The sequence below is a fragment of the Lonchura striata genome, chromosome 1A (genome assembly GCF_050655825.1).
Source record: "Lonchura striata isolate lonStrDom1 chromosome 1A, ASM5065582v1, whole genome shotgun sequence".
NCBI classification, from domain to species: domain Eukaryota; kingdom Metazoa; phylum Chordata; class Aves; order Passeriformes; family Estrildidae; genus Lonchura; species Lonchura striata.
Window position 1 is genome coordinate 26,925,262 of NC_140741.1, and position 21,514 is coordinate 26,946,775.

Here is a 21,514-nt window from a genome sequence, read left to right on the forward strand (position 1 = left end):
ACGCGGCGGGCGGGGCGGCGCTTCCGGGCGGCGCCGGCGCTGACGCGGCGGGCGGGGGCTGACGGCGCCGCGGCCGCTCCCGGTGAGCCTGGGGCCCGCAGGGCCGCCCCCGCGGCTGCCCCCAGCCCTGCCCTGCCCTGCCCGCAGCCCCTGCCCGGCCCCGGCACGCTGAGCTGTCGGTGAAGCCCCGGTCCGTCAGGGTCGGGCGTGGTGGAGGCGACCACCCTCACGGCGTCACCGTGGCTTGGGTGCTGGGAGGGTGGGCGGAAGCCAAAGGTGCCAGCTAATTAGTGCCCGAAAGTAAATGGAGGCGAGGTTTGTGCATGGGGCAGTGAGGAGGCTCGCTGAGCACGGCCTGCCGAGACAGGCGGTGAATGTCAGGGAGTGACGTGACTTGCTGTGAAGGCCAGGACACGGAGGTGTGCGATGGATGTCGGGGATAAAAATGAGTGTCTTTAGCAGCTGTGGTGCAAGGTCGAGCGTGCGGAGGAGCAGCTTCGGGAAGGGAACACGTTTTGTTGTGTGCTTTGGAAATGGTGCACGTGTGTCAGTCTTGGGTTTGGGACGTGCAGCATTCAAACTCGAGGACTTTATCCTGTTGCATGCACAGCAGAGAACCAGGAACACTTCACTCGTTTTTCATCTTTTGATATAAGAGCAGAGATGACAATGTGGCATTCCAAAAAGAAAAAGGAGACTGATAAAGGTCACAGGCTTGTTCTCTGGTGTTTTGTTTTGTTGTTTTTTTTTTTTTTTTTTTCCCCTATTGCAGTCATTCTTTTATTTGGTTTATTCTGTTCTTTCTTCCCAGGGAGTTTGGAATAAACAGCTTCAGACAAACAGATTCCACTGAACCAAAACAATGTTTGCAGATTTGGACTATGATATTGAGGAAGATAAGCTGTGAGTATTTCTCTTGTCTTTTCCTGGTGTTTCTTATAATAGAATTTAGCTTCGCAGCCAAGACCTAATGAAAGTTGATAAATTTACCTGTGTATGACACTGTGTGCTGAACATCAGCCTTCCTGTTCCATACTGATTTCTTGCTCCCTCTGGAGAGTGGGGATGAGGCATTGCTGTGCTGGTGAGCAGAGGAGAATAGTTGTATTGCTCTGCAGTGACTGCCTTGCATTTAACATAGAGCACTTGATTTGCATCACATTTATGCTGTGCAAGTTGTCCTCTCACTCCAGCACTAAGTGCAGGTGAAACACTAAAGCATGATAGTGTTTCCTCAGTGCCTAGCAATGGATGAGGGTGTCTCTTCCACCTGTAATCCTTGCATGCAATCCCAAGAAAAAGATGGCACAGAAAGTCTCCTGGGCTGGCCCAGCTCTGTGGCAGAAGTGAAGGAATGAATTCAGATGTGCAATGTCCATGATGTTCTCCATTTATACTGACTCAGATACCAGAGTTGTTTCATATGCGGGCAGCTCTGCCTATGTTCAGTTATTCCTTTCTCTTTGTAGGGGTATCCCCACTGTACCTGGGACAGTGACCCTGAAGAAGGACTCTCAGAATCTGATTGGGATCAGCATTGGAGGAGGAGCACAGTACTGCCCCTGTCTCTACATTGTCCAGGTGGGCACCTGGGGAGGATAAATAAGCCATCTTTTTAAAACAGTGTTGGCCTGAGAGATGAGAAGTGTGGAAAGAGAGCCCTATGCTTTTTGTGGGAGATGACATCTCACTTTCCAGTGAAAAATTTTCCTTACTCTAGTAGCTACTAGGTGTGGAAGAATTAAATTAAGACTTCTAGAATAGTCCTTCTCCTTGGAGAGCATGTTAGAATTCACAGGGGAACAGTGTGACACTCCCACTGCCAGGAAATCCTATGCTGGAGGAGGCACATCTTAGGGGCAAGAACTTCCTGAGGGAACAAGATGATCAGCCCACCTCTTGGTTAGGGAAGGGGGAAGACTGCAGCTTCACCATGGACAAAGCAGAAGTGAATTAAGTGGGAGGAATGCAGCTGTTTGGTTTGTGCTCTGTAGCTCTGCGTGGGCCCTGCTCCTGCCTGCAGACTGCCTGTGCTCTCTCGCAGGTGTTCGATAACACTCCAGCAGCCTTAGACGGCACCGTAGCAGCTGGGGATGAAATCACTGGGGTCAACGGGAAATCCGTCAAAGGGAAGACCAAAGTGGAGGTGGCCAAGATGATACAGATGGTAAAGGTGAGAGGTAGGAGGGGACCACTGGAGCTTCTGGGTCTTAGTTGGCAGCTTATTGTCCTTGGGTAAAGGGAGCCGCTGCTGCCTGCTTCCAGCACAGCAGTTTGGGGTTTGCTCTTTCTGCAGGGAGAAGTGACAATACACTACAACAAGCTTCAGGCTGACCCAAAGCAGGGCAAGTCTTTGGATATTGGTAAGACTGGTTTCTTTCTCCCTAGAGTGTTAAAATGATGCAGGAAGGGTCCAAAATTGGTCCCAGCCAAAACCAAATCTGTTTCCTTTCTTGCTCTTAGTTCAGTCATTTTCAATTGGATACTGTCAAAGAGAGTTACAGGTTCTAAAAAAAAAAATCCTTCCGTGACATTTTGAAATAGGCTTGAAAGTTGAATCAAGACTTAATTGTTGTTGTGAGAGGCTTGTTTTTCTGTGCTGTGTTTACCATGGATGATGAATCTCAACTGCATAATAATTTAATTAATTTATTTTTACTACGTGCAAGTTAGGCTGACCTATTTTAAGATGTACACAGAAACGTGTTGACTGAAAGGCTTTGGTGGTTATTTCTAACCATGGAGAGCAGTTATGAAATACCTATCTACACGGAGTTTTGTACAAACATAAATTTTATGGGAGACAGGAGAGCTTTTATTACTAAAACAAAGTGTCTGGTTTTGAGCTAAGCCTACACAGCTGTCTCCTTTATATGGTCTGCCTTTCTCACTTTCAGCAAAATGTATCCATTCTCTGCTGTAATTTCTTTTCTTGGTGATTATGGTGCTAATAAATTGACAGGAGTTCTGGAAAATTGTGAATAGTGAGATGGATTTCTGGGAAAACAGAAGTATGATCAGAATATGGTATTTTCCAGAACACTGTGGCTTCAGCTGAGTTCTTGGGATCTGCAGGCAAATTTGCCTGCAAATAAAGGTGACTGAGTCATCTGGCTCCAAGGAGGGCATAGATGTCTCTGGTAATTTGTAGGGTATGACCACCAAAGGGAGAAATTCCATCAAGAGGTGATGAAAGGGTTTAACTGGGATTCAAAAGGTAAAAGTAAGGAAAGAGACAACACTAAGCATTACATCCTGATTGTCTTTCAGCCCCATTACTTCAGCTGAAGTAATACAGCAGATTGCATAAGCAAAGTTTAGTTCCAAATATCAAGTGCTTTTTAACAAAGTCATTGACTGTGACAGCCTTCCAAAAGAATTGCTGGAGCTCCATTGATTGAAGTGTTTAGGATGTGAGAGCAGGGCAGATAAGCAAGTTAGATGTGTTATGCATGGCAGGACCAGAGTGCCCTGTTTCTACAGTATTCTTTCTTCTTGCTGTCTCAATACTGAGTTAAGAGCAGTTTATCCAGTGCCTGGAAAACCAGAGAAACGTGCTGGTGAGCTTTTCTTGCCCGTGGAAGTGACCCTGATGCTGTTTGTAACTTTGTTTTGGCCTTTAGTATTGAAGAAGGTAAAGCACCGGCTGGTAGAGAACATGAGCTCGGGGACAGCAGATGCCCTGGGGTTAAGCCGAGCCATACTTTGCAATGGTAAGTATTGTCCAGGAGGACATTTTCCTAATGGAATGCTTACTTGCCTGTGTGTGCTTTTTAATGTTGCTTGCATGGTCCACATTCTTTTCTTCTGCTCTGCCTTGCTCTTGTGATTGTCTTTGCCCTTCCTGAGTGATACAGCCTGTCTTTGTGGCCACTTAAATGTTATCTCAGGTCAGATTAATTTAAAGCAGGGACCAACATAGTGAATGCCCATAGATGATGACCTCATGCTGTAAAATAAGTTTGCCGTAATTTTAAAAGCTTCCCATGTTGGGACAGGACAGGCATTAAGGGATGAGGGAAGCTTGAACTAAATAGATGAAACTCGTATTTTTCCACCTAGTCAGGTCTTAACCATGTCCTGAATGTGACTGTTACAATTATGTATTCTGATTCTTGTTTCTATTTAGATGGACTAGTGAAGAGATTAGAGGAGCTGGAGAGGACTGCAGAATTATACAAAGGTAAACTTGGTATTCCAGCAAACAGTAGATGGGAGAGAAGGATACCTTCATTGTGTTTCAGTGAAGTGACTTAAATGTTTCTTCTGGCTTCCATCACAGGCTTGACAGAGCACACCAAGAGTCTTCTCAGGGCTTTCTTTGAGCTATCACAGACACACAGAGGTAAAGAATCTTGAGCAAAGGTAGCACAGATCTTTGACCTTCAGTTTCAGTACTTTGATGTGCGATTCCCTTACTCAAAAAAAACTGAGGGTTGCAGAAATGAGCTGTGAAGGGCCGCTCTCCTGTATTACTAGTCATAGTACTAACACAGGCCCTGTCCTTCACAGGAAACACTGGGGAAATGCCCTGCCAAACTCTGGGTTTTAGGGAATAATTAGCTTACCTTTACTGTTTCCCCCATGTAGTATCATCCCCCAGCTAATTGTAAGGTTATGGGAGGGACTTGTAATACTGGAGACAAGATTTTTCTCAGGGTTCATCTCTTTATTCATCTTTCTGTAATTATTCTGCATATGCAGCATTTGGAGATGTTTTCTCTGTCATTGGTGTACGGGAGCCACAACCAGCTGCCAGTGAAGCCTTTGTGAAATTTGCTGATGCCCATCGCAACATTGAGAAGTTTGGGATTCACCTTCTGAAAACAATTAAGCCGGTAAAGAATTTAACCATAGGAGTAAAGGGTTTGGAGAAGAAGGGGTATCTAGGAAGGCAGAAGTCTGTCTTTAAAGTGTGGTCTTAAAAGTTCATTCATTGAGGGAAGAAGGATGCTTGTCTGCTTTCCCTCAGGGAATTGTCTTCATAATGAAAAGAACCTGAGAGGTAACATAATGAATATATCAACCATGCCCTTATGACTTCTGCATATTCCCCTCCTTTTCTTTTGGGAATGAGGTAGTCTCACTGACCAGTCTAGTACCTGATATTGGTACCCATAACTGCATTGTGTCATTAAAAGAGTTAAGGCAAGCAACCAAGGAACAATGTAAGAATTTCAATCAATGTATTTGAGTGAGAGTCTCCAGGAGTTCTGTGCACTTATTTTAGCAAAGAGAGAGTTTAAGTGTTGATTTGGGCACCACTTTCAGTGCTGTGTTGGATGGACAATGCTGGGTCATGAAACTCTAAATCAAAGAGAGCTGTTTCCAGGACCAGCTTAAAATAAAACAAGTCAAAAGCAGATTAATCCAGGCTAGAAGAGAGGCAAGCATTTCTAGCACTGGAAACACTTGCCAGTGACAGTAAAAGATACTCTAAGCATTCTGAGCCATGATCAAACATTTTCTTTCAAAGAAGAGTTTTCAGGCAGTCTCATGAAATGTGCTGGGTAAAAGGTTGCTCTTGAATTGTAGTCATGCTTTTTAGTCTTAATTCAGCAAGAGGGTGTTTTCCTTGCAGATGCTTACTGACTTGAATACCTATCTGAATAAAGCTATTCCTGACACGAGGCTGACTATCAAAAAATATCTGGATGTCAAGTTTGAATATTTGGTGAGCTGCTTTTTTTTTTTTTTTTTTTAAGTGTTGGTTGAAATTAAATTTAATAGAATCATCCTGAAAGTCACATCTAGCCTCTATGATCACATATCTATTCCATATTCCATGAGAGAATGCTCTGTTTTTTCTAGTTCTTTATTTACTACCAGATTACTCAGATTCAGACACCTGCTTTTAACCTAACACTTTCACTGGTAAGAAAGATCTTACAGTACTCACATGACTTATTTTCTACATGGTCGGAATGATTTCCAGATTTATTTCTAAAGACTTCCTCTGCAACTTAGGCTCTTGAACTCCTCTAAAGAGCTCCTCCTCCATATTTTTCAGGTAATTTTGGACACTCTTTCTTTAGCCAAAGTAAACAACTGTCAACTCATATTTGCTTTAATTTAGACCTTGCTGGTTTTTTTTCCTCCTTCATTCCACTCAGCCTTTGTTTTCTACCCAAAAAGGGTAAGGTCACTCAGTGTACCTGTTCTCTAATTGAAGGAATCTATTTCCTTTTACCTGTTGAGAGAAGTACTTGGAGCTGCAGCCCTAAGGCAAGGGAATATGGCAAAATCTCTTCCTACATCAATCCTTCTTGCAATTAATATTTTTCTTTCCCTTCTTATTCTCAGCTCATACTTTTCATGTACTGTCTTTTCCCAAAGAGTAGATAAACACAGGATTTTTTCCACTGTGCTTTCTTCAGAGTCTGTCCACTGAAGGAAGGCTTGAAATGGTGCATCCTCATGTTTATGGGTGGTGATGAAGTTGTTTCTAATTTTTAACAGTTCATTCTTGTTTTGCTTTTTTTTTAAATCTTTAATTCTGCAAAGTCTTACTGCCTGAAAGTCAAAGAGATGGATGATGAAGAGTACAGCTGCATTGTGAGTATCAGTACAATTGCAAAAGTACTCCTGTGCCTGTCAACACCCAGACTAGTGAATGCATGCTAAGGAATTACATACATTTATTCTTAATGTATTAGAAATATTAGAAATAGGCTTTCTGCTCCCCTGCTTAAATGCTACCTGGGAAGCACTGCAGCTTGTTTGCTCAGTGGTTGCCTTTCTCAGTATTTAAGTACTATTAGGTTATGTAAGGAGGATTAAGGTGTTATCTTCACAAATTCCATTTGTGTGTAGTGTACAGCTTATCATTAATTCTGGACTTGTTTCTTAGAAATGGAGGTTTAGCTTCTCTGCAGCAAAATGCATGTGAAGCTGCATTTATAAGTGAAGGAAATTGATTAAAGGATCTTTCTTAACAATAGGGGGTTTATAGTTTAGAGTTGTAGGACTTTAATCCTTAACAGCTCTGTTTAAAATAGCTAAAGTTATCCCATAAATTCCAGTTTCCCTGCATGAAAGTAACATCTTTTTTTATCCTCAGTATCAACCTCAGAGCAGACATTTGATTTCTTGGAATGCCTAGTTCCTAAGTGCCAGGAAGGAATCAAACTCCTAACACAATCTTTAATTATGTTTCCTTGTAAATGGGAAGGAAAGAATCCCAGTCTTGCCCAGCAGAACAACATCTTTGGGTTTGGCACGTTCAGTGTGTGTTAGGGAGCCGTAGTCTGTAGCACAGATCTTTCTGTATGTTGTGTTTACCAGGTGCAAGGGAAGGATGCTTCATTGCTGACAGAGCTAACCCCTTTCCAGACTTTTGCAGAACAATGTATAGGTCCCTCCATGTTGATTTCCAGCATTGTGTCTACGCGATTGTAGATACCAGAGGGTTCCTTGTGTAGATACGTAATTCATTATGCAATCTATACAGTGAAAACCTCACGCAGGAGGGCAGAATTTTTGTGTGCTTGATATAAACTTGTTCTTAATGCCTGTCTTACTGGGCTGAAAGGTGCCTGTCCTTTTGTATTTGATTAGTAGTGATGCTTTTCTTTACCATGGTTGGCGTGTGTTTGGCCTTCAAAGTGGCCCCACTGACTACTGGTTTTTGACACGGCTCAGTGTTCCTCCTGGTTCCTGCTTCCTGACAGCAGTTCCTGTGTGCCTGAGAAGTCTGTAATAACCCAAGGTCATTGTGAGTCCACAATGGCAGTAATAGGCAGACTTGTGTGCAGGCACTGTTGTGGGAGTCTCTGAAATGGCACTGTGTTTTTGGCAGGCTCTGGGTGAGCCTCTCTACCGGGTCAGCACTGGGAACTACGAGTACCGCCTCATCCTGCGCTGCCGTCAGGAGGCTCGCACGCGCTTTGCCAAGATGAGGAAGGATGTGCTAGAGAAAATAGAGCTCCTGGACCAGAAACACGGTGAGTGCCACTGCTGGGTTCAGCAGACAAGACTTCGGCCTTCTTGTTCTTCCTTTGTCTCAGCTTGGAAGATGGCTCAGTTCTTTGCTGAACAGCTCCTTTGTGGCTGTACCTGGGACATCAACCTTGAGGGGCCAAAAGGGATTAATGTATAGGAGATGGTATCTAACAATGGTAAGGGAGGCTTGATCCAGCCTTCACACTGTTTGGGGAGGAAATTTTTACACTTCTCCCTCACACACGTCTCCACTACAGTGCAGGACATCGTGTTCCAGCTCCAGCGTTTTGTCTCCACGATGTCCAAGTACTACGACGACTGCTACGTTGTGCTCCGGGATGCGGATGTCTTTCCCATCGAGGTGGATCTTGCTCGCACCACTCTCAGCTATGGGCAGAAGGACACGTACACAGATGGGGCAGAAGAAGAAGGAGAAAGCGAGAGAGAGGGTAATGGGAGGGAGGATGCAAATGGAGAGAAGCTCATTGATGATGCCTGAGTGTGTCAGCATGGCCAGAGGGAGGACTTTGCAGACTTATGAAAACATGTATTTCACGTGGCCATTCATCCTCCATGATTTCTCTGTGTGTCCAGCCTGGGATTCCTCCTCTGCTTTGGGTGGGGTAGCTGGTTGGATTGGGACCAACCTCTGCTTTCCTCTCTTTTCCTTTGCTTGTTTGCCTGGATAATTCTTTTTGCCCTTGGAGACTTCTGCTACCCAACCTGGTTACTGAGCTGTGGGGAGGAAAAGCCACTCCTACACCGCCATGTGCCCCTGTGCAGGCAGGTCTCTGCATCACTGCTTGCTGTCTTCAAGCTCCTTCTGAGGATCCACCTTAGGACTGTGATGGAAATACCCCAGCTTTAAACAAGAAAGGAGACACAAAGCCTTGTGGAAAGAGGAAGAAGCTTTGGGGTTTTTTTAGTGTAAAGAATGAGCAGCGTGCTCTCCTCTCTGCACAACTATTTTATGCTGCCTCTGGGCTAGCTAGTAGCAATAGCTATCTTCCCATTCCCTAGTACAAGGGAAGCTGGGAAAGGAAAGCTGAGGTAAGTGAGAGTGCTTCTTTCCTTTTCTCTTCCCCTCCCTCCATCCCTTTGGGCCAATCCCAGATGCAGATGCCACTTTCTCTGTTAGTGGGCAGCACAATTGCCAGGAGCGGTGGTGTTCTTGGGCCAGGGGTTTTGACTTGAATTCTCTGTCCTTACATTCTAGTGGTCATGGGAGAAGTTATTTAAGTGCATTAATTTATGATCAGGATTTTTTTTTTTTTTTGGTATTTGTGTTTCTCTTTGATTTTGGAGCTTCTTTATCTCTTTGGGTGCCTGGAAAAAAGCCATCCATGGTCAAGCTGCTCTGGAGAATTTAAACAGACTGGTGTAGTGACTATTGTCTGTAATAAAGAAATATGTGACTTTTCATTTCATGTACTTCATGCCTTTCCTATGAGAGATTTGTTTGCTTATCTTGTATTGGTTTTAATCTTAAACTATAATCTTGGGAAGATGGGTGTCATGGTCTGGCCATTTTTTTCTTATACTGGTGCGTAATCTCTATACAAGCCTGTGGTGGTCAGTGCAGTTCAGATTTCCAGAGGAAGAGAGGTATAAATGCTGTAGCAAGGACAGTCCTCCAGTAATACCAGCTTCTCTGCATTTTAGATTTCCAGAGGAAGAGAGTTATAAATGCTATAGCAAGGACAGTCCTCCAGTAATACCAGCTTCTCTTCATTTTAGCTTCCCTGGGGAACACCAGCCTTTTAAAGGCCACCAGGTGCCTCAGTCCTGCCAAGGTGGCATCTCTGTTCCTCTCCAGGGCCAGCTTCTCCACACAGCTCAGCTGTTGCATCACAAGCTTCAGCTGATGCTTAAGTCCCTGATCCTCTTTCAGAGTTGTTGTGCCAAAACATGAAGCAGTTGAGGGGGAACTGAAAGTGCTTCAGCGGAGTCTGCCTGAAAGCCATTGAAACCAAGTGTAAAGCAACATAGCTGGGTTTTTTAGGAAGAGGTCTGGGAATCTTGCAGCACTGTCTGTAGTGAGATCTCGTACCCTGAGGGCTTTTATTTGCTTTTGTGAGAATAATTTAAGAGTGGGAGGCTTAGTGGGAAATGTTGGCTTGTGACAATGAAACAGAGGGGACCTTGTTCTAGTGACCAGCCTGGCTGACAAGGGCAGTTGTTTTCATGCTGTGGACCTTGGACCTCTGGGAAGATATGAGCTCCTTCTTGGAGGGCATACTAGTGAATAAGGGAAACTCAGCCTGGGGCTACTGGGGAAAGAGCTGCAGAGCAACTTGGTCAAGCAGAAACAGCAATCTTTCCTTGTTGGGAGGGAAAAGAAGCTTTGAGAGCACTGGATGAATGCCTGCAGGGCCCCTGTGCTTCTGCTCTCATCCTCCCAGAGCTTTGAATCTGGGGTTTGGTACGGGATTTTGTTTCCTTTGGGATGTTTCTAAGTGAGTTTGAATAGGAAAGAGCCCACAGTCACCATTATGATAGGCTCAAAATCAGATCTAACAGTGTTGTTAGCTATGGTGGGACAGAGTACAGCCTCATGGGGTTTACCTTCTCCCCTCCAGTTTCCAATTCTTCTGTCTCTTCTTAAACTGATATTCTTCAACAGCTTCATTTACTGCTGCTTTTTGTTTGGGAGCACCTAGAAGGAAACTCTTGCCTTCATGTCCCCACTCCCCTGCTGTGTTTAAATGGCTTTATGGATCCTGCCAATTATCCATTAATTTGTAGTCAGTCTGGTCTGGAATGAAACACAACTTTTGGTGGCCCAACGAGCTGCCTTCCCTGTAGCCCTCTGCTTAGTTTTTGATCCTTTGTTATAGTCACAGGTTCCCCCAGGGCCTCTGAGGTGAAGCAGTTCAGGAAACCGGAAGAAAGAGCTTTGGCCAGGGGTGTTTATAAAAGACCCAGTCCTAAAGCAGATTAGAAGTGGTTTAAGCATGCCAGGGAAGGTTGTCCTCTCTGATTCTAGAAATCCACCACTGCAGCAGGGGGTGAGGGGGTCATGCCTGCTTTACCACGTGCTCCAACACCCTCATTAGCAGCACTTGGAGACTGAGGCTTGTCCTTCTGCCTTACCTTTGATTCCTTTATGTAAGGAGGTTTTCTCTATTTAAGAGAAAAACACAGGCATATCTAGTGCCATTCCTGCTCAGTGGATAATTGCTTGGGACATGGTTTTTTACCTGTCTTGAAACCCCCGCCCCCACAGGAGCCAACTTGTTCTCTTCACACGTCAACGGGACTCACTTGAGCCTACATAAAGCTGGCTTGATGCTATTCCTGTCAGCAAGGCTCCGTACTGCGGCTGCACACCTAATGGCATTAGCCTTTCTTAGGTGTCTTCTTCTTGTACCTCAGCAGCAGCCTCTAACGCAGCACTTTGCCACTTGGGGAAGCAGATCAGGTGTCACTGCCCCAGCTTCACCATCCACAAAAGATGTGCCAGGCAGAGGTGGTTGGAGCTGGTGGCCTCCTGGTTTGGCAGTGCCTGAGGGAGGTGTTGCACAGAGCCTGGTGGCCCCTGAAGGTGGCTGAATGGTCGCTATGGGTTACACCACCTCCTAAGCATGCTGCCAGTGCAACTGACACTATCCAGACTGTGGAAGTGGGGTGAAGGAAATACTGACACTAGAACAGAGCATACCAGATCTGATTACAAAGAGTCTCTAATTGTTTGTGTTCTGTATTGTGACAATGCAGAAGGAAAAGGAGAGTCCTTGGCAGCCTCTTCAGAAGACTTTCTCCAGGGCTGGTTTGAAAATGAGGAAAGAAGATTTTTTTTTTTTTTTTTTGGTGTTTGGGCTGCTCTGAGCCTGTGTTGTACCAGCAAGGGTGCAGGATGCAAGCAGATGTATCACTTGGTAGGTTGTGGACATATGTACATAAGGACCAGCTATTCTTATACCTCTCCCACTTATTTCTTACATCTGCCTTTGTCCCAGCTTTCTGCTCCCCCCATCCCACCTACCCTCCCATGCTGAGGTGCTTCCAAAAAAGGCCAGTTTTATACATCCCTCTTCTCTACCCGGCTAAAAACTGTCCCTCTCCACCATCTGGTCAGCTTTGCAGCCATCTCGTGCCAACACCTCCCCATCCCCTGTGGGACAGCTGCCTCCCTCCCCTCTCTGCTCCTCTGCCACATGGTTGGCCTCCTCGTTGGCCACCACCACGGCATTGTCAGTGCTGTGGGCCGGCTGGTGGTTGTCACTGCTGTGCTCCTCGGCTTCCTGCACATCGGACTCTGCTTCCTCGGTGTCGCTCCCTGCTCCCGCAGAGGGGTTGTTCTCTGGGGGAGGCTCCTTCTTCCCTCGGTTCAGGCAGCAGTAGCTGGCAACACCCAGGAAGAGGGCGGAGAGCACAACCTCTGAGCCCGCCAGGTAGAAGATCACCTCATAGTTCTTGAGAGCATCGACCAGGCGGCCTGATGTTTGGAGAAGAAAGGAGATGGTTGGAGAAGACATGAGATGGTTAAATTTGGCCTATGCACTCCTGCATGGACAACCCAGTGCAGGTGGGCAACACCTGCATTTGGCTGAGGACCCATTCCTTAAGGGAAGAGCAAGAAGCCTGAATACCTAAAAAGCACTCTGGGAAAGAGCCACACTATACTTCCAGGGAAAGTATGGTAACAGTGCATGTTTGGTGTTTTCCCTTTTTTGGACAACCGTAAATAATTGTAACACCTTCGTGGTGGGCCATCTTCTACTTGCCAAGATGGGAAAAGCCTCTCATGATTTGGATTGGCCAGAAAAGTCTCAAAAAAGAATGTTTGAGAGGCATTGCTATTTCTTAAGCTATTATGTCAGGAAAACATTCTGAAGGGAAGAACAAATTTCTCTTTGGCAGAGAAATCCCTCTGGTTGGCCCACACCTGATGATTTCTGTGCCAGAGATATTCTCAATATATTTTCTGAATCTACTGGGGCTGGCAATGAAGGAAGAATTCCCAGTCCTTGGTGCTGGAGAGTATGAACAGCTGCCTTGGTCAGGATATAGCCATGGAACTGCACTCTGCATCCTGGTCTTGCATGCTGTCAAATGCACGTGACTCCCAGTCCCTGCTATGCTACAGTGCATGCCCTGAAACCTGCCCCAGGACATGCTGAGGTGTCCCAAAGCAGTCGTGGGAGGCACGTGGCGAATTCCTCAGCAGGTGAATGTGCCCCTGTTCAGCCAAGCCGGATGGCGAGCAAGGAGCCTGCGTGTCCCAGCACGCGTGCGTGTGCAGCTTATCCTGTGCCAAACCCCCTCAGCCCATGGAGTGGGAAGCAGCTCAGGAGGATTACACCAAACAAAGCCACTTTGTTCAACCCCCTTCTCCCAGCTGAGCACTGTTCTCCCCGAGTCCGAGCCATCAGGATTGTCAGAGAACTCGAATTTCCTGCACAGGGGTGTCCTACGGCCCCCAGCACGACTTGACTGGCCCAACACAGTTCTTCAGTGACCCCGCACTGTCTGTGTGCCATTGTGCATGCACACAGCACCAAGGCACAGCTGAACTGAGGCAGAAGGCCTGAGGGATTCCCTTGTTAGCACCCCACTGGTGGGCCTTGCTCATTGGGGCAAGGTGCTGTTAAATCCCCCTCTCTCCTGATGATCTCTCTACAGCTGCCTCCGAGACACGTATTTCTTGACCCTCTCTGGCCTGAGACTGCCAACTGCCCCACAGCTTATGAAGTGAGTGAATTATTATTAGCATTTAAGAGGGTCTCCTCTTGGCTGCCAAATTTTACTTGAGAACTGGTTGGAGTTGCTGAGGGCAGGTTTTACTCATAACTGGTAGTTTGTGCTGAGGAAAAGACCATTCACACCAAAGTCTTCAATGATGGGCTTTAGCCTATGTGTTACAGCTGAAGGAAAGGAGTACAAGAAACAACAGAGTGGTTGCTGCCTGGGGATTTTCCATAATCTTGTCCCTGACTCTTCCTTGCAAATCAGGAAACTGCACTTTGTTTGGAAATAAGCCTTGGGCATGATTTGGCTTTCTCACATGTGATCAGACACTTAACATTAATCTACACCAACCTCCATTCAACAGCCTGTTTTTATGGGCTGTTTGTGCGGCATGGACCTTACCAGGGGCTGTGACCTAGACTAGACTGGCTGAAAAGCTGTGAGTGTCTTAATCCTCTTAGAAAAATTACCAGCAAATGCCTCAGGGGACTGTGCAAACTGTTTTGACTTGACAGACAGCAAAACACCTGTGTCTTGGGATTGGGATCAGAACAGAGATCACTATTCACAGTGCCAATCGAAGGGCCATGGACACCAAGGAGAATTTGAGAGACACTAGCTTTGTCCTAATGAAGACTCTCAAAGATTTGCTTGCAGCATATACCTGACTCTATCCTTAACATGATTTGATGCAACATTCATAGTGAAGGCAGAGATCAGCTCTGAGCTTCTAGGGCAAATTTAAATTTGAGAAATAGGGTCTTTCTTCAGGTGCTGTGTCCATGCCCAGTACCTGCAATACAGTGGAGCAGCGGCAGCCAAATCAATCACCTGCAGCAAGACACCTACCTGCAGAGGGTGGGCCGATGAGCACGGCAAAAGCCTCGATGAGTAGGACCAGCCCGATGGCGCTGGAGAACTTCTGGGAGCCAACGATGGCCATCAGCACCTCGAACTGCAGTGCCCCCACCATGCCGTAGGAGATGCCAAAGAAGACGCAGAAGATGACCAGCCCCGTGTAGTTGCTCGCCCTGGCACTGCAGATGTCTGTCAAGCCGTTGAAGAGCATGGAGAAACTGAACAGATATGCCACGTGAGGGCGGACCCACTTCAGCCCTGCCACCATGCCACAGGCTGGGCGGGCAAAGATGTCTATGAAACCAATGATGGAGAGCAAGAACGCGGCCTCTGTGTCCGGTACGCCTGTGTCCTTGGCATAGTTGACCAGCAGTATGGGGGGCACGAAGAGACCCAAGACCAGGATGAACTTTGAAATGGTGTAAATGATAAACCCTCGGTTGGAGAAGATACTAAAATCCAGAAGTTTCTTTCCTTTCTTGGGCTTCTTCTTGGCTTTCTTGCCTTTCTTGGTTCCATCAGTGGTGCTGATTCCCTCCTCTGCCTTCCCTCCTATGGGCAGCATCTCTTTGGCTTCATATTTGTCCTGGGCTTTCCCCATCTTCCTCTTCATGCCCATATCCAGGGGTCTCATGACTGCCCCACAAGTGCAGCAGTTAAGCAGAAGGCCCCCCATGATAAGGAACCCTCCTCGCCAACCAAACTTCTCCAGCAGCACTTGCCCCAGTGGAGAGAGGGAGGAGAGGAAGACAGGGCTCCCAGCAGCAGCCAGTCCATTGGCGAGAGGCCGACGCTTGTCAAAGTAGGTGCCCAGCATGATCAGTGAGGGCTGGAAGTTCAATGCCATACCCAGACCTACATGGAAGTGAGAGCCAGGAGGGAGACACGGAGTGCAAGAACATGAGATGTGTTTTGCAACAAGCGAAAACTCCCCTCAAACTATCCTAATCCTAAAGTCCCATGATGGGATAAATGTATTCCTCACAAGCCTCTGTGCCTTCATGTTGGTTGCCCCTGCAGAAGGTGGGCTAAATCAGCCTGTCCACCTGAAGTGGGTTTGAATCAGGTAATTGTGCTCACACTTAGGCAGGACTTGAGCCTTACACAGGAATTCTGTCTCCTTCCCCTGCCACTCTGTACTGATGCTGCCTACCACTGAGCACCACTTAGGTTTCTTCTGCCTCTCAGCCACAGGCCCTGGCTGTTTAGATCCAGCAGATGCATTCCTCACAGGAGCAACATTCAGGACGAGGTGCATCCCATAGCGTGTGCAAATAGGTGAGGGAGACCTGATTCTAGACATGGCAGTGCTAAAGGGAAATATGCTAAAGGGAAATACGACATGGTTTTGGTTCTTCCCCAGGTAAGCCTCTGTTGCCCCCCAAATCCTGGGGCTCTCACCTGTCAGCACACCAGCTGTCAGATAAAGCTCAATGATATTGGTGGTAAAAGATGCCAGGATCATCCCAGCAGAAGCTAGCAGCCCGCCAATGAGCATCACAGGCCGGCAGCCAAACTGGTTCACCATGATGCTGCACACTGGTCCTAGGAGGAAGCAGAGGAGACAGAGTAGGTGACCAGGAGGAGACAGGACAACTGGGAAGGGGCAGGCAGCCCAAGCAGGGTTCTCAGGGAAGATGAAACTGTAATGATGGAGCTCACTGCTTGGCTGCTTAGATACACATCTGTTGGGCCTGGCCAAGGGAGAGAGGCTGGTGGTGTGGAGACTTCTGTTCTGCCCTGCCTTTGGGCTCTTATTCTCTAGCACTTGGTGTGATAGGAACAGCACTTCAGCAGTGGGAGAAAACCCTGTATCAATTATCTGGGATGTAGGCGAGGTGACCCCTGAGGTCTCCTGGGGCAGAGGAAACAGGGATACAAGATGCAGCACTCTTCCAGAAGAGAAGTGGTAGGACAATTGTGTTCTGCATCATGGTTCACGACCAGGCCAGTGAGCATGAGGAGAGTCCATGGGGACATGGTCTGGGCCCATGGCAGAGTGGGAAAGGTGTGAGTTGAGGAGGTGGAAGTGTGTCCAAGCATCACCTGTCCCATAGAGCATGGCCAACATGATGGAAGAGATCCAGGCTGTGTCACTGTAGCCCACATGGAAATCTTTCATGAGCTCCTTGAAGTAGACACTGACGGCTTTTGGGAAGGCATAGGAGAAGCCGGTGATCACAAAACAGCCAAGGAGCACGATCCAGCCCCAGCCACCGTCTGGGGGCTTCACAGGAGCTGGGAGTTGCCCTTCTTCTGGGTCAGGTCTCCCCATCTTCTAACCTAGGAATGGAAAGGCAGGCTAGGAGGAAGTAAAGCAAGAGAGAAAGAAAGTCTGCTCTGCAAGAAGAGAAGAGAAAAGCAGAGAAGCAAACATTTACTGCAAGGTTTCTCTCCATGCCCACCATTTCCAGGCTCTGAGAGGCTCATTGGGCAACTACATCTGCTCTTTGTACCCTAATCCTGCCAGGTGAGGTGGGATTGCTTTTGGGTGTAAGGTCATGCCTCAGCTGGGCAGAGGTGGGAAGGTCCCCTTGAGACTGGGGCAGTCCAGAGCTCCATAACCTCTGGCCAAACACAGGGGTGCTAAGCACAGCTAAGCAGTGTCACGGCTCCCAGCTGAGCCTGGAGTGCTGCATCTGATGTAGCATCAGGCTCTGCAGCATTTGCCTTGCTTCATATTCATCCTTACCTACAGATGGTGCAAGGCAAAGACCAGCAATGTGAACCCTTTTTGCTTCCTAAAATCTGCCTTTGAGCCTCTCTCATTCTGGTCTGCTCCAGTGGGGAGCCCTCCAGGACCTGCCCTGCCACAGAAACCTCCAGCAGTGAGTCAAGGAGATTCATTAAGCCCTCTGTTTTTTTCTCTGGGAGTGCCAAGTGCCTGGCACTCTCCTTTTTCCTCCCCTCCCTGCCATCAGGGGCCAGATTTCCGAAATAGGTGAAGGGGGAGAGCACAAAGAAACGGTGGTTATTTGCATGCCAGAGAGATTAGGGTTCTGTACATACACGGAGGGGCCGGAACAAAGCCTAAGTGGGGAGAAGGAGGGAATTAAAGGGGATGTCTTGTGAGTTGCTCTCAGGGCTCTTAAGCTGCCCAGGAATTTTGCTCCAGCTGACTGCTATGTTTTTAATTTCTCCCTTAGGTACCAGGTTTCTGCCCCTTCCAGCACCATTGGCCAGTTTCTTTGTCAGCCAGGATTATTTTCACACCTGTATGCAAAGCCATCACTGTATTTACACTACAGATGCTCCCAGGTAGATTAGACAGGAATTCTCCATGCGCGAGTTGGGCTTTCTTGGGTCTGGTTTGTCTGCTATCACTGTCTTGTTGGCAGCACACTCCTAGCACGGGTCCTTTCTCCTGGCCAGCTCTCTCAGCTGAAGGACTGCAAGATGGCAGCAGCATCCTCATCTCTTGGCACCAGCAGTTGCGGGAAATGCCAGGAGTCACATATGGACTAAAGAGTGCTGAGGGGACAGGGACTGTCTTATGGATGTGACACACACAGCTAGAACCTGGGAGCTTTGGATCTGGGTGCATTTCTCAAGGAAGTCCCTGTTCTTGGTGTCCTCCATGCAAAGGGGATGAGTTGAGCTGATTCCCATAGTTACTGTTGCTCTGAATATCAGAGAAATGTGAATTCTTTAGACAAAAGTGTGGATGGCACAAGCTGGGGCAGACCCCAGGCAGAGGGCCCTTACTTTGCATGAGTGGTCTTACTCCACAACCACCCTCAGCCATAGCCCTCCTTCTCCTCTCCAGGAGAAGAAAACAGAGTGCAGCACTCAGATGCCTGCCACCACCATGGCTCCCTGCAGCAGAGCTCCCCATAATTTCAGGATGCTGCAAGTCACAAAAAAAGGGAGCTGAATCTTGCTCTAAGCATGGATTGGGGCAACTCTTTGGTTTCCTATCAGCTCTTGGGTTGAGTCACTGAGGCCAGCACAGGCTACTCTAATCTCTCCCTCCCAGCCCAGGTCTCAGGGTCTGTGGCAAGGGACAGAAACATGGACTGAAAACTGGGGGCTATAAATATATTTTTAAGGGAAGAAATCCCTACAAGGAAGAAAAGAATAATGATACACTCTTCAGCTATCCATACGTCCCCCATCTCACCCTTACTGGTGTTTTCTGGATCACTGGCACCCTGACAGCCAGACTGAATAGCCTCGCTCAGTTTCTGCCATTTTGCCCACTGTTCCTGTCCCAGCTGCATCTGACTGACAAGCTAGATCCAGCTGTACAAAAGGTGACCTGCTGCCAAAGCACACTGATTTCTCAGTCAGTGCTGGTGCTCCACTACTGCACCATCTGCTGCACATAGCTACTTCAAGTAAGAGCTGCCACCAAACATAGCCTGAGACTTTTTATCCAAGCCCCTCTCCCAGCCTTGCCTTTCTTGAGCTCATCCTGCACCGCAAATTAAATGAATCAATCAAACCTTTGCAATCCAACTTTCCCTCAACCCTGCTGCTCCCTGCCAGCATCCTAGCAAGAAAATATTTGTCCATCTGTGACATGCTCTTCAGAGCTTTTGTAGCACCACCGGTCAGTGATGAGCCCATGGCATCTGATTTTGAAGAGCATGTTAGACAAAAATCTGTGGACAGTTGTTTGAGTTTGGAGCTGGAGGGAACCTCTGCAGGAGCCACTTACTCAGTGCTACAGAACTGTATAGCAAAGCATGAAAGCACTTTTACCTGCCTGCAGCTAGATATTGGCTGAAAGTGATGGGGTGCACCAGAGGAGCTCACTTGTGGAGATGCCTCCAAGGCCAATATGCCATAGCACACCTCTGCTGGAGATTTATCCCAGCTGTGAGCCAGGCAGTTCAGAGCTGCCTGCTTCCTAACACCATGACACACATGCTTGTCTGTTCACCGCGGTCACACCACATACCCTGCACCTGCCTTTGCACACTCTACAGCTCACTATCATTTTGTCCCCAGGTAAGGAGCTTTATCCACAGGTAAAAACACTGTGTGTGAGTTCACATGCACCTAAAAGCTCTTCAGCATGGGCACCTCCCTTCCCCGTGCATCCCAGGAAGGTGGGCCAGAGCAGGCACTGCCACAGAACTTGCTGAAGATGGCTGCAAGAAGACTTGTGCCAACACCAGGAGGCACAAGCCCAGGCTGGAAGGCTGGAGACCACAGCAGGTTCAGCTGTGGCTGCAGTCCCTGGACACACACAGAGAACAGTGCAGCCGGTGCTAGATAATGCCCAGAAAATCCCCACTGCACTAGACAAGCTGCATCCAGGAGGGTCCACACAAATACTCCTAGTGCCTCCACTCAGTACAGATGGGGTGGGGAGTCTATTTATTGAGTGCAAGACCCACGATTCATGCCACCAGCCTCTCCAACCCACAGACAACCCCCTGGGAAAGCATTTGTTAGAGAATTAAATGAATGCAGGCCCAGATTAATTGTTCCTATCGGCTGCTGGAGCGAGGGTGCAAGCATGCTTCCACAGCACTGACCTGTGCAATGAAGTGATGGCCTCCTGAGCACAAGCTGAGCCTCCAGGGGTTGAGCAGATCTCTCAACAGCGCTTCCTTCTCCCACTGGCTGGCACTTCCCGGCTCTGGAAGATGGTGCCTGGTCAGATGGTCCTGCTGGATCTTCTCTCCATGGTGGGCACAGGACAATGCCTGCAGGAATCTAGCACCTGTCAAGCAGTCTCTTGAGCTCCACTCCTTCCTTCAGAGAACTATGTCCTCACAAGACAGCTAATCCCCCTCTCAGCTTGCTTCCCTCGTTCCAGTGATGCCTAGCAAAGCTGTCTGTGGCAGATCTGGGGGGACACCCTATGTGGGGCACTCTCTTGCCTCCTGTGGGTGCGAGCAGTGTTCCACAGCACCCCCAGTGTAGATGTGGGTCAGAAGCTGCTTATGGTTTCAGGTCGGCAGAGACTAGCAGGTGCTGAGCGGGCAGAAAGCACTTCTCCACTTTTAAGAGGCTTTTCCAGCCAATGGGGATGAGGTGGCTGCCTGCCACAGCCCGAATCCCCTGGTAATCCCACTGCCCAGGGGCTCCTTGCATTTTCCCCAGCAGAGCAGGGCAGGCTGGCTGGGACCGATTCAGTTGGAGGGACCAAGACAGGAAGAAGTGGGGTGAGGGTGAGGGGTGTTGGGTGCTGGGGAGGGAGGCAGTGGAGGAGGAGACTGTGTGTCCCTGCTTCAGTAAGGGGCAAAATAGGTAAAGCAGCTGCTTTTGAAGCTTCCTCAGCTGCCAACCACAATGGAGAAGCGGTGGCACAGTTTTGCAGGGCATGTGCCCAGCAGAGAAGTGAGACAAGGTGGAGCAGCCAAGGAATCGCTGCCAGCCATGACCCAAACTGCCAGATCCTGCCCACCCCGGGCAGCTCAATAACCCCCCTCAAAACCAACCTCCCCAGTGGCTGACTCACAGGAGGAGATCTGGCAGGTGCTGGCGACCAACCAGTCTCTGGCTGCTCATGGGGGAAATCCTTTTCCTTCCAGATATTGGGGTGGGGCTCAGCCCAGGTGGGGTTTTAGGAAGGAAAAGGCCTGGGCTGTAAACCCCTGAAGCCCCTCAGTAGCAGGGGGGCGGCGGGGGCTTGGCCACACTCACAGCCAGGGTTTAATGTCTATTAATAAGGCTAATCAGCTAAGCCCTGGCCATCGCTAGCACTCCATCCCTCACTCACGCTGCCTCTCCCGTGAGGGCTCCCCCAGCACACTCAGGGTATTCCCAGATTGGTGAGGCCCCCGCAGACCCTAGGGGAATGTTCTGCCCCTGCACGGAGCAGCCCTGGGGTGCCTATGTTCCAGCAGTGGGTGAGAAGGGGGCCCACAGGTCCTTGTTGCCCTCCAGCAACAGGACAGACAGGGGCACTCAGGGGGCAGCCAAGAATGGGCACTGCAGCCCTCTTGGTGCCCTCCACATCCACCCCAGACCCCTGGGCTGGTGCCTGCCCCATCTGGGCTCATGGTACTGCAGTGTTCAACACCACAACTGTGGCAGCCATCATGGCCCCAGTGCTGGTGTGGAGCGA

At 48.3% G+C, this 21,514-nt stretch overlaps 2 protein-coding genes across 8 annotated transcripts; one reads left to right on the forward strand and one right to left on the reverse strand.

The window, feature by feature from the left end:
* Positions 1 to 6: 6 nt before the first annotated feature.
* PICK1 (protein interacting with PRKCA 1) lies at positions 7 to 9,446 on the forward strand. Of its 6 annotated transcripts, none has more exons than XM_077783395.2 (13): positions 7 to 82; positions 812 to 903; positions 1,470 to 1,581; positions 2,045 to 2,173; positions 2,297 to 2,363; positions 3,624 to 3,713; positions 4,130 to 4,183; positions 4,283 to 4,345; positions 4,705 to 4,838; positions 5,582 to 5,674; positions 6,505 to 6,555; positions 7,799 to 7,943; positions 8,199 to 9,446. In XM_077783395.2, the coding sequence occupies exons 2-13, from the start codon at positions 863 to 865 to the stop codon at positions 8,438 to 8,440; spliced, it is 1,221 nt and encodes a 406-aa protein (XP_077639521.1). In that variant the 5' UTR covers positions 7 to 82; positions 812 to 862; the 3' UTR covers positions 8,441 to 9,446. The 6 variants fall into 6 exon arrangements, with proteins under 6 accessions (XP_077639521.1, XP_077639525.1, XP_077639522.1 ...); XM_077783399.2 differs by having other exon boundaries at positions 42 to 706; positions 8,199 to 9,372; XM_077783396.2 differs by having other exon boundaries at positions 42 to 419; positions 8,199 to 9,372.
* SLC16A8 (solute carrier family 16 member 8) lies at positions 7,846 to 21,456 on the reverse strand. Of its 2 annotated transcripts, XM_085569208.1 has the most exons (5): positions 19,977 to 21,456; positions 16,537 to 16,830; positions 15,892 to 16,035; positions 14,482 to 15,345; positions 7,846 to 12,379 (listed from the first exon to the last, which is right to left on the reverse strand). In XM_085569208.1, exons 2-5 carry the CDS (start codon positions 16,763 to 16,765, stop codon positions 11,988 to 11,990), a joined length of 1,629 nt encoding a protein of 542 aa, XP_085425334.1. In that variant the 5' UTR covers positions 16,766 to 16,830; positions 19,977 to 21,456; the 3' UTR covers positions 7,846 to 11,987. The 2 variants fall into 2 exon arrangements, with proteins under 2 accessions (XP_085425334.1, XP_021409650.1); XM_021553975.4 differs by having other exon boundaries at positions 16,537 to 21,456.
* Positions 21,457 to 21,514: the final 58 nt, after the last annotated feature.

Excerpts from the sequence above, each read along its gene's own strand:
- PICK1 (XM_077783395.2), top strand. The coding sequence starts at position 863 with ATGTTTGCAGATTTGGACTATGATATTGAGGAAGATAAGCT. Across the intron at positions 2,364-3,623 it reads GGGCAAGTCTTTGGATATTG|TATTGAAGAAGGTAAAGCAC; the intron begins GTAAGACTGGTT and ends TTTGGCCTTTAG. Across the intron at positions 6,556-7,798 it reads ATGAAGAGTACAGCTGCATT|GCTCTGGGTGAGCCTCTCTA; the intron begins GTGAGTATCAGT and ends TGTTTTTGGCAG.
- SLC16A8 (XM_085569208.1), bottom strand. The coding sequence starts at position 16,765 with ATGGGGAGACCTGACCCAGAAGAAGGGCAACTCCCAGCTCCTGTGAAG. Across the intron at positions 16,036-16,536 it reads GGCCATGCTCTATGGGACAG|GACCAGTGTGCAGCATCATG; the intron begins GTGATGCTTGGA and ends GCTTCCTCCTAG. Across the intron at positions 15,346-15,891 it reads GACAGCTGGTGTGCTGACAG|GTCTGGGTATGGCATTGAAC; the intron begins GTGAGAGCCCCA and ends ACTTCCATGTAG.